Below are 12130 nucleotides of genomic sequence, written 5' to 3'. Positions count from 1 at the left end.
TAATAGACCAACAATGTATGTAACATAAAAATAAACTATTTTTACTACCATTTCGTTTAGTGCTGGTTTGATAAGAGATCTACCATCTGTAACTAGAGGTCGCCGCTACTAAAATGTCTAGTATTGATGTCAACAACTACAAAGCTCCGTTACGCCCTTTGATAGTGACCATCATTTACTTCATTGTTAAATGCATCATTCATTCAGCTAGTTCGTTTTTCGGCGACGGATATTGAGGTCCAGTTCATAATGCAGTCCAATAATTTTTAACTTTTTCACTTTTCTTAGCCTACGACAAGTGCGATTGTCACAAATCTTGCTTTTTTTACTTTTTCATAAGTGTAGTAAGTAATCTACTTCTTCAGGCTATTTCTTATACATATTCTCTTTCATACACTCCCTGTACAGAACAGAAAACGCTTTTAACGTCTCTTCTTTGATATTGTTCGTTTTGTGCTTTCACGTGCAAATTCAACATTTTCGTAATAGCATCTAGTTTATTACCTTCGCAATACAATATACCTACATAATACAAAAATACATAATGCAAAGACCACAGGAAGCGTTGGCGATTTCTTTACAGAGCTGCTTATTAATCACAAATGAACACTTCAATTCTATTTTATTTAATTTTTTTTTTTATTCTTTACAAGTTAGCCCTTGACTACAATCTCACCTGATGGTTAGTGATGATGTAATCTAATATGGAAGCGGGCTAACTTGTTAGGAGGAGGATGAAAATCCACACTCCTTTCGGTTTCTACACGACATCGTATCGGAACGCTAAATCGCTTGGCGGTACGTCTTTGTTGGTAGGGCGGTAACTAACCATGGCCGAAGCGTCTTACTAGCCAGACCTGGACCAATATTAAAAAAAACCTCAATCGGCGCAGCCGGGGATCGAACCCAGGATCTCCGACTTTTATATCCATCGCGCCACTATCAGCGCCCATAATTAGCCTATTAACACTAGCAAATGCTCAGTTTATAATTGAAAAATAAATCACATAGTTCGCCATCAGTTCGAGAATAAGGTGCAAACTGGCGCCAAGTTGTTATCTATGTATATCTAATAATGGATATTATCGTCTGTGCGTTCGAACTGTGTAGCAAATTAAATTACAAGCTTATCAATTACAACGTCATAGCACTCCTTGTTTCTTATCCGTACGCTCGTTATAAATAAACGCTACAAATAATATGTCAGAGCAAAGTAATGGACGGGGAGGTCCTGGGATCGATCCCTGGTTAGGCCGATTGAGGTTTTCTTAATTGATCCAGGTCTGGCTGGTGGAAGGCTTCGGCTGCGGTTACCACCCTACCAACAAAGACGTATCGCCAAGCGATTTAGCGTTCCGGTACAATGTCGTGTAGAAATCGAAAGGAGTGTGGATTTTCATCCTACTCCTAACAAGTTCCGCTTCCATTTTAGATTGCATCATCACTTGCCGACTATCAGGTGAGATTGTAGTCAAGGGCTAACTAACTCATGAATTTTATGAGAGTTGACAAGTTAAATTATGAGTCTCTATACAAATAAAATTAATTATTTTGTAATTTTAATTTACTATAATATATTTGTTTTAACATTTCTTATTAAATGAAATACTAACAAGAAATAATAAGTTTTAAATCAAATATAAGAAGTAGGTATATACGTACTGTTGCAAATATTGCTGAAGTATTTGATATTCTTATACCTAATGGTTATAAGAATAGCAAAAGCTTATTATGTAGGTAGTTAAAAAATACGTAAACGCGTGACTAGAATGCGTAGATGTTCTACGATATGTAAGAATAATGCGTATGAACGATTAGAAAAACGGAGGAAAAATAGATTTGGCATCGTTAAAAGCTATGCTTTTAAGTAGGTAAGTGAATCGAAGGCCACTCCGTAGATGTGGATTTATTCAATGCTATTCTAGAAACGCACTCACTGACTGACCACTGAAGAATTTGCTAACGTCGTATTTTAAAATAGAGGTGATGAGCGATGTGAAAAAAGATATCCTCGCTGCTTTATGGTAGACATCAGTGTTGCTGTGTGCGTGTGTGTGTGTGTGTGCTGTCTACTTCCTGAACGAATGGATCATTCGTTCGTAAAGAAGTTTATTGATCTAATAATGTCCATTTATCATTCATTCGTAAAAGCCATACTGCGAAAATCAAACCTTGTTTCAAATGCTCTACGAAAACGATAAATCTCTACGATAGATATGCGATATATCTGCCAAACCCCACATATTTTATTAGGTACTAGCAGAGGTTACGCGGTTTCATTAGGTATATGGGAAAAAAGTTATATCACCCGGGGATAGTGTAGTTTCCCGACAGTGAAAGAATTTTTCAACTTGTTTCAGTAGTTTCAGTTCCAAATCTTTTCTTTTTATAATATTAGTCGTTGTTATCAACCCATATTCGGCTCACTGCTGAGCTCGAAGTTCGAATCTCCTCTCAGAATGAGAGGGGTTAGGCCAATAGTCCACCACGCTGGCCCAATGCGGATTGGCAGACTTCACACACGCAGAGAATTAAGAAAATTCTCTGGTATGCAGGTTTCCTCACGATGTTTTCCTTCACCGTTCGAGACACGTGATATCTAATTTCTTAAAATGCATACAACCGAAAAGTTGGAGGTGCATGCCCCGGACCGGATTCGAACCCACACCCTCCGGAATCGGAAGCAGGGGTCATATCCACTAGGCTATCACGGCTCTCATAATGTTAGTATAGACATAAAGAACAAATTGTGTTGTGTGGCGAAATTCACTAATAAAGCTTTTTTCTTTCTTTCTACATACAATTTTTGTTTATTCTTTTTTATACTAATAATAATTGACGAATTAAGCTTACGGTCACCATCATTTTGTGAAGTTTTAGCCTGGAAAAGCAAGAACAAATCAAAGAAATCGAACAATCAGTGTCGCATTTTGTATAAAGTTGAAATATACTCGATTACGATTACGTACAACGAAATATGCATTTCAATTGAGTAATTGGTACAAAAACATTACCCTCCTTCTGTCGCAGTTGGGTAACAATTTGAGAAGGGTCGTACTTTAATTCCATAGTAGCACCACATAGGTAATTTCATTGTAGACGTTGACGTATTATACTGGAAGATTTCTCAAATGCTTACTTTCATTGTTTTAAAATTGGCACCATTTCCTCACTATGAACAATGCTACAGTCAGGACATTGTGATGCATACACAAGTGACAAAGTGCCACGTAATGCAACGAAATACCAACCAAAATAACACTTGATACTGTATGAGTTCTATACTCGTATCAATATTATTCATACTCAACACATACGGTACACGGTGATAGCCCAGTGGATATCACTTCTGCCTCCGACACGGAGGGCGTAGGTTCTAATCCGGTCCACGGCATGCACCTTTACATTTATGTACATTTTAAGAAATTAAATATCACGTGACTCCAACGGTAAAGGAAAAACATCGTGAGGAAACCTGCATACCTACTTGAGAATTTTTTGAATTATCTTCGTGTGTGAAGTCTGACAATCCGCATTGTAGAACTTTGTTTTCTCAAGTGTTCATAGTTTTTACACGATACTAAAACACAATCAAACATTTTTAAAACTTATTATGTCTGTCTATTTGTCCAGCTAATCTCTAGAACGGCTGAATCTATTTTGTTAAAACTTACACTAAAATACAGAGGTAATACAGCAACAAATAGGTTGCTTTTTGTCCCGGAGAGAATTCCCGCGGAAATTGTTTACATTTTACAGTTACAGTTTACAAACTGAATTTTACGAATACGAAGTCGCGGGCGTCAGCAAATATTGTTTTTTTTAATATCCAACATTTCTCAACCAGGCCGAAACAGTGACGGGTCGCAAGTATTTTATAATCTTTACGACTTTTTCAGATATATGTGATTAAAATATGAACATTATAAATGCTATGATAATAATATATCATGCGACCAACACGCATAATTTGACCAACATTTCAGTTTTAATTGGTTGGCCCGAAGTACATACATCTGCCGTCGTAATTTGCACCAACCGTATGACTCAGCCGCGGTACGCACGTGCCTGTTTGTTTACAAAATTGGATTCTGTAACATTTTAAGAAGTGTAACATATGATTTATGTTATAACGGTCTTGTGTAACGACTGTCAAGGCCGCATCCAGTCGGTGATAGGGAAAATATGGTAAAGTAATACAAGAGCCGTGATAGCCCAGTGGATATGACCTCTGCCTCCGATTTCAAAGGGTGGGTTCGAATGCGGTCTGGGGCATGCACCTTCAACTTTTCAGTTGTGTGCGTTTTAAGAAATTAAATATCACGTGTCTCAAACGGTGAAGGAAAAACATCGTGAGGAAATCTGTATACCAGAGAATTTTTCTTAATTCTCTGCGTGTGTGAAGTCTGCCAATCCGCATTGGCCAGCGTGGTGGGCAATTGGCCTAACCCCTCTCATTCTGAGAGGAGACTCGAGCTCTGTAGTGAATATGGGTTGATAATGAATGAATTAAAGAATTCTCTGCTTACGATTCTGAGGGCGTAAGTTCGAATCCGGTCCGGGTTTTTAGTTATGTGCATTTTAAGAAATTAAATATCACGTGTCCGAATCGATTAAGGAGAAACATCGTGAGAAAACGTGAATGCCCTTATTATCATCATCATATCAGCCGATGGACGTCCACTGCAGGACGTAGGCCTTTTGTAGGGACTTCCAAACATCACGATCCTGAGCCTACCCTAAAATACCAAGTTCACGAGCATAGACTCGGACAGACAGCAACTAATGTGGGTTAATTAGCTGTTATCAATCCAATCATATGGAATGCGTGTCTCGTGTACCCAGTTGTTAATCGTAATGTCAATTTGCGTTCTACTGTAGAACTGTACAATGCGTGACAGACTACGGAGTGTAACCGTAGATATGCTCGTAGCTACGGCGGACTAAGGCTGCGTTTACATTAGCGGGTGATGCTTAAAACTACTTTAGAATACTGTTTTTGTAACCTAGAATAAATAAAGAAAGAAAGAAAGTCTATATACAACTACGGTATTTACAAAAAATAAATACAGTGGTTGTAATATTGGGCTGCTTTGCTCCCTTATTGCTTGGAGCCGTGGTAATTATTTAGCTATCTAGCTATTAACATCATTAGTAAAAGATATTTTTCTCGCACAGTTCAACTGGTCTCCATGGCTGGAACGTGTTTAAAATTTCCGGGTACGTTTTACATGTTTTTCTATGTAAAGGGTACGCTTAATGTTAGTACAGACACTTTAAGTAAATTAATTATATTTTTTTTTAGATTTTATTCTTTTTAATTTGAATAAATACAAATAATCAAATTAAAAAAGAATGAAAGAAGATCTATTGATATTTTTTAGTTTTTTCCTTATTCTGTGCCATTTTCATGAGCAAATACACGGGCATAGATGACCCGGACAGACGGCAACTAATGTGGGTTATATTAATTAGCTGTTATCAATTCAACTATATGGAATGCACTGCACTGCACTACGGAATGTGAGCTTAGATATGCTCGTAGCTACGGCGGACTAAGGCTGCGTTTACATTAGCGGTGATGCTTAAAAGTACTTCAGAAAAGCTGTTTTTGTGGCTCATAGATTTTGGTATCGCTTCGATGGAAACTAAACTAAGTATACGAAAATGTCAAAAAAATACTCTTTTGTAAAGTGAGCTCATAGACAGACTGAAAGTCTATTAGCAATACAGTGGTTGTAATATTGGGTGCCTTGTTCTCTTATTGCTTAGAGTCTTGGACTCTTATCGCTTAGAGTTGTGGTAAATAATGATTTAGTTAGCAATCCTTTAACATTATCAGTAAAAGATATTTATCTCGCACAGTTCAACAGCTCTGTTGTGTGTTGAATTTTCCAGGTCCGTTTTCTATGTAAAGACTAAAGGCCCAAGTTATTTAGGTATAGACGCTTTCAATATTATTTTTTTGTTTTTAACCAATATTATTAATTTGAATATTTGTACTATTGGTCTTTTTGTATTTCTCCTTCTTTTGTGCCATTTTCTGCACTTAAAATATAAATTTTGACTATGCTCTGCCCTAGTCACACACGCTAGTATTTTTCTTCTATTTGATTTAAAGAAAAGTAAACATGTTTACGTTTCTACTGAATAAATATTTTTTGTTAACTAATTGAAGAGGTGTCATCTTTACTTACTATTTTAGTTTGCATACATCGCTTTTAATTAATTTTCTCACTTAACTTTGGCTGAATGCACCAGTTTGGCTGTCAACTAGTCGGTAATTATACATCCGAAAATAGAAATAGCTGGCTACAAAAAATGGCGCCCAGTCAGTCAGTGTGACAGTGAATCATTAGAGCTATTGCAATGTTGCACTTCTTGCCAAAATAACAGCTAAATGGATTTTTAAATTGCTTCCCAAACAACCCACAAACAGTTGCCATACAGCTGTACTGCAAATTATTACTTTGTATGTATTACTACAACCTCAACTGATGGTAAGTGATGATGAAATCTAAGATGTAAGCGGGCTAACTTAATTTAATTTAGAATTAATATCATTAATATAAATAACTAGCTGATGCCGCGCGGTTTCACCCGCGTGGTTCCCGTTCCCGTGGGAATACCGGGATAATATATAGCCTATAGCCTTCCTCGATAAATGGACTATCTAACACTAAAAGAATTTCTCAAATCGGACCAGTAGTTCCTGAGATTAGCACGTTCAATCAAACAAACAAACAAACTCTTCAGCTTTATAATATTAGTATAGATTAAGTATATAATTTTGCCACACATTAAGTATATACTAACTACTGGACCAACGAGGCAGTTATTTGGATCACAATGTCCTGGGTTCGAGTCTTGGGTCAGACTATGAAATAATGAGCTTTTCTCTATCTAAGAACTCGTCATGAAATTTGTCAGCGCGGAGGTAATTGTTTAAAAAGGCATTTTTTAAAACTATTGTCTGAGTTTTAAATTATTTAAGCACTATTATAAGGGACTTCGTATTGTCTGATTTTAAAATAACGTTTCCGGTATTTCGTGTGGGTTTTTTTTATGACATTAGGGACCTTCGAATCAATGGTTCCCAACAAATCAATCACTCTGCCCCACCCAGCCACACCTATAGTGATCTATAGAACATGCGTTCTTCCGACAGTGTTTTTCATGTCTATAATAATTATACTAGATATTCCAAAATAAATAGCTAGGTGTGCTATTCAATAAATAACATTGAAATGTCTGTCTGTACACCTAACATGAATAAATGAAGCATTTGCAAAAGGTATAAACGGTACATAGTCAGTCGAAGAACTTTCATGATATAGGCAGTAGTCTCATCATGACAGATCTTGATCACGTGACCTGTCGATAGCAAATGTCATTCCCATACATCTTTCTAGTTATCGAAGCGTTAGCGATCGTATAAAGAGCTACTTGGCTAGGGGGGCAGGTGAGATTATAGTCATAGGATAATTTGTAAAGAATTAAAAATAAGGACTATTATAGACTTACTTTCGCATTTATAATGTTATTATGGTTGGTTTTTAATAACTATTTATTAGGTACCTTTGGGAATTTTTCAAAGTTTTTATTTTAATATTAGTATATTGTGGTTGCAGAGAGTCGTTCTGTGTGCGGCGGAGGTGGTGGGTCGGAGGGCTCCGCGGGGCGCGCGTCGTGGCGCGTGACGCTGGACCACGACCTGGTGGAGACGCTCAGCGCCATATACCCCGAGTGGTTCAAGCAGCCGCGCCGCGAACGTAGCGCGCACTCGCCCGCGCACTCGCCCGCGCACTCGCCGGCGCGCACGCCCGCCTCGCCGCGCACGCCCGCCTCACCCGCCACGCCGCCCGAGGACGACAACTTCAGGTCTTTATTAAACCTCTACATTCTACAACTTCTGCTATACAATGTCCCGCGTCTACCCAGGCAGGGAGGTAATGCCTCGAAGCCTGTACTCCTCGCTTGATCGTTCGCGAGGAGAAGCCTGCTCTGCTGTGTTACATTCATTTCCTTATAATTCGATCATATCAATGATTCAACTATGATTGAATGCAAGGATATATGGTCCAAGATTATGATCCCAAAACCGCCATTCGTGAATCATTTACCAATGAACAGAATTGGATTATTTAGTGTGTCAAAGAGACAATGTTCATGAACATGCTACATTAGTAGGTAGCCCTGATAACAACCAAAGACTTTATGGGAATTGTAATTTCCAACTCAACGAACTGATGTATAAAGGAAATGACCTATACGACTTTATGATCCGTAAACACTAAATGGTGGCGTTTTGGAAGTCTATGCAAGAGACAATTGAATAACCACGTGTGAACGTCGATCGGCTGTTGTTGATGATGATGATGATGATGACCCACTAAATACTTTTTTTTTTATTCTTTACAAGTTAGCCCTTGACTACAATCTCATCTGATGGTAAGTGATGATGCAGTCTAAGATGGAAGCGGGCTAACTTGTTAGGAGGAGGATGAAAATCTACACCCCTTTCGATTTCTACACGGCATCGTACCGGAACGCTAAATTGCTTGGCGGTACGTCTTTGCCGGTAGGGTGGTAACTAGCCACGGCCGAAGCCTCCCACCAGCCAGACCTGGACAAATTAAGAAAATCTCAATCTGCCCAGCCGGGGATCGAACCCAGGACCTCCGTCTTGTAAATCCACCGCGCATACCACTGCGCCACGGAGGCCGTCAAAAATATGCTTACTTCTGGCTCAATGAAATTACCTGTCGAAGTTGTAATTGTTATGATTTGTTTGTATTACAGTTCTGGTGCCGAGGAGATGGCCGGCCGACAAGCGAGCAGCAGCGGCGCGAGCGAGCCGCCGAGCTCGCCGCCGCGCGTCTCGCCGCCCAAGGTGGTCGTCGACGACAGCCCCCTACAGCCCGCCATGGGCAAACACAAGGAGTGTAAGTGTTAAATAAATAAATATACTTAAACAATACACATCACTATCTAGCCCCAAAGTAAGCATACAGAGTAGCTTGTGTTATGGGTGCTAAGATAGTTGATATTATAATATTAATATACAATTATATACTACATATAAATACTTATATAATTTATAAATACACACAGACACTGGAAAACACTCATGCTCATCACACAAATATTTTCCAGTTGTGGGAATTGAACCCACGGCCGTGGATTCAGAAAGCAGGGTCACTGCCCACTGCGCCACGCGGCCGTCAGTGTTACTGCATACATATTCACTTCGTCTTACTGTGAACGTACTATGCACCAGAAAAACTAGCTTGGCAACTTCGTTCGTAACTCTCCCGATGTAGCGCGCAAGCCGGGCGGGCAGCGAAGAATGAAAACCCCCACGACTGATGCATGTCACTTCCCCGCATGCACAATTTCACACCCGCGCAGTCTTTCCCTCTGTCGCCCGCAGACTATAATTTCTATATCACTTTGATGGCTGATTCCACATCTCTTTGATTAACCTTTTTTTTTATTCTTTACAAATTAACCCTTGACTACAATCTCACCTGATGGTAAGTGATGATGCAATCTGAGATGGAAGCGGGCCTTGATCTTGTTAGGAGTACGATGATAATCTACACCCCTTTCGGTTTCTACACGACATCTAAATTGCTTGGCGGTAGGGTGGTATCTAGAAACGGCCAGCCAACCAGACCTGGACCAATTAATAAAATCTCAATCGGCCCAGCCGGTGATCGGACCCAGGACCTCCGTCTTGTATATCCACTGCGCATATTACTGCGCCACGGATGCCGTTAAAACGACTAGTATAGTACCTTTCAGCAAGTTCTGAAACCAACTTCCTTTTGCAGAGTCCAAAGTTATAATATGGGATTATTTAAGAGGCTGCCAAACAAATCCCTTAGGCCGACAATACATCAACGTTCTGCCATCAAATACTCAAATAATACTTTTATTAGTAAATGGTTACTTTTTTAAGAATGAAATCTTTAAGATTTCTTACGCGGTTCCAAGTTATCCTTATTCCCAGTCGTAAAATTCAATGTTGTTCACTCCAACGAGTTTAACTATCCGCATGGGCAGTCGATAGATCGCGTCGTATATGAGCTCGAAATGATTTACAGTTAGCGAGAAGTTGTGCTCACTTGTTTATTTTCACATAGTAACTGTCAGATCTCGTATGATACGCGCATCAGAATGCGGCGCGCAATGTTCACATCCGGCGGTACTTGCGAGTTGCGCATGCGTCGCCAATAAACATAGAGGAATTAGAAAATGGACATGCATCGCACTAAAATTCACTAACAAAATTGTCTATCGTTTTTTGAGGCGGACGAGGTAAACTTACACATCGAAAATATTTAACACCATTAAAAATATTCTATGTCCATACACTACACACAACTATAAATTTGACTCGCAATACACACAATCAGCTCGCAATACACAGTTTTCAGCAATGATAATTGTATACAATAGATCGGTTACGTCCCTACAAAATCACCGCAAAAAGTGATCCGAATAATAGGCTGCAATACTAAACATGACTGCAACACATACATGCACAATTTTGTCTTTAATTCCATTATATATTTATGTATATATAGTTTTTACACTCCCTGAACACATAACTCGAGATTGTAGACGATATTTAGGTATTATTTCTTTAAATAACGTTCGTTGTTGACCACAACTAACATTTAGTTGTGTATAAATTTCCTCTTTTGAGCGCCTCATTTTTCATGTGCTAGTAACACATCTAACAGTATTTAATATCATTGGATTTCCGGGTGAAAACAAAAATTCTAAACTAACCTAATTCTTAATAATCATTATCAGCCCATTTTAACGCTACAGGGGCCATCACCCTCCTTAAAGAAAAGTTTAGATAGCTAAGTCCCTTGCAATCGTCTTGAGATTTTCACAGTAATACAGATTATCTCATCATTATAATCCCAAGACGTGCGAAATAATATAAACATGCTCGTAATCTGGTTAAAATTGCCATCCTGTTCTTAAAATATTCACTTACACACTAACAACGTCAGTTTATACGAAAGACGATAAAAATGTTTGTAAAGTTCGTGAAACACATTACGGGAATATACACGAGAAAATATAGTCGACAAACGACATCGTTAAAATAGAATATATTTTTTGATTGCGTCCCCGCGTCACACTAGCACGCGGATACAGTTAAGGCGCCTCTAAAATGTTAATCATATCAGTGGCTTGCATTCCATAGATGCAATAATGCGCTGTCTACGCTGAGGACAGTATTCATCATATCAGCTGTTGGACGTCCACTGCATGACATAGGCCTTTTGTAGGGACACTTCCAAACATCATGAGCCGCCTGCATCTAGCGAATCCCTGGGACTCGCTTGGTGTCGTCAGCCCACCTGCTTTATGCTTCGATCATTGCCACTTAGCTTCGCGACACGTTGTGCTACAGGGCCAGCAGGCCAATTCACTAACTTATGTTAGTAGACGTATGTTAGTGGATTATTGTAACCAGCATTATTAGTAATTTTGAAGTCATGTAATTTCATATTTACTGTTTATAAAGAAAAAATTATCCGGTGCCTACTGACAACAATTCGTGGATATCATATAGTAGGTAGAAATTGGCCACTTACACTGTGATTTTTGTTAACAATGGGCTTTATGGAATACGACGTAGGCATATTATCTAGTGCTAACGCTAGTGACATATCTCTAGTATAAAATCTTTGATCATACCTATAACATTTCGTACAATTTGACATCGGGTCAGTTGCATCTAATATATGAGATTTATAAAGGGAAATTGATATAAAGCTCATTACGCCTAGTAACCCACAATATTCGGCCCAGTGGTAGTGAATGTTTCGTCTGGAATACGGTCGAGGCATAACACTAGTTTCCTTGTGCAGTGTTTATTTGTGTTGGCGCCGCGCCAGCGTTGTCCGCCCGTCGCTCCCGGCTCCCTCGTCTACTAACATAGAATATATTATATTCTCTATTCGCCTACGCCCTTCTGCCTACCCTGTGTACTATAGTGTATCGATCGACGTATCGATCACGTAGATGTCTGAATTACTCGGCGAGTTACGTCAAAATTCGTCACCTGCCGTCATAACAACTTTAAACTTCCACTGCCGTC

At 39.1% G+C, this 12130-nt stretch overlaps 1 protein-coding gene across 2 annotated transcripts in view; it reads left to right on the top strand.

Annotated features, from left to right (window-relative positions):
- The window catches only part of LOC112043133 (proline-rich protein 36), a 74871-nt gene that overhangs the window by 52381 nt on the left and 10360 nt on the right, over positions 1-12130 (top strand). For both annotated transcript variants that reach the window (XM_052885764.1, XM_024078413.2), the window contains exons 2-3: positions 7632-7881; positions 8803-8945. In XM_052885764.1, the coding sequence (XP_052741724.1) occupies positions 8819-8945 (127 nt within the window). In that variant the 5' untranslated portion in view covers positions 7632-7881; positions 8803-8818. The remainder of the gene's footprint in view (positions 1-7631; positions 7882-8802; positions 8946-12130) is intronic.

The sequence above is a fragment of the Bicyclus anynana genome, chromosome 15, assembly GCF_947172395.1.
Source record: "Bicyclus anynana chromosome 15, ilBicAnyn1.1, whole genome shotgun sequence".
NCBI classification, from domain to species: domain Eukaryota; kingdom Metazoa; phylum Arthropoda; class Insecta; order Lepidoptera; family Nymphalidae; genus Bicyclus; species Bicyclus anynana.
The sequence above is the reverse complement of the archived record's forward strand: the minus strand, read 5'-3'. Positions and strand labels throughout refer to the sequence as shown.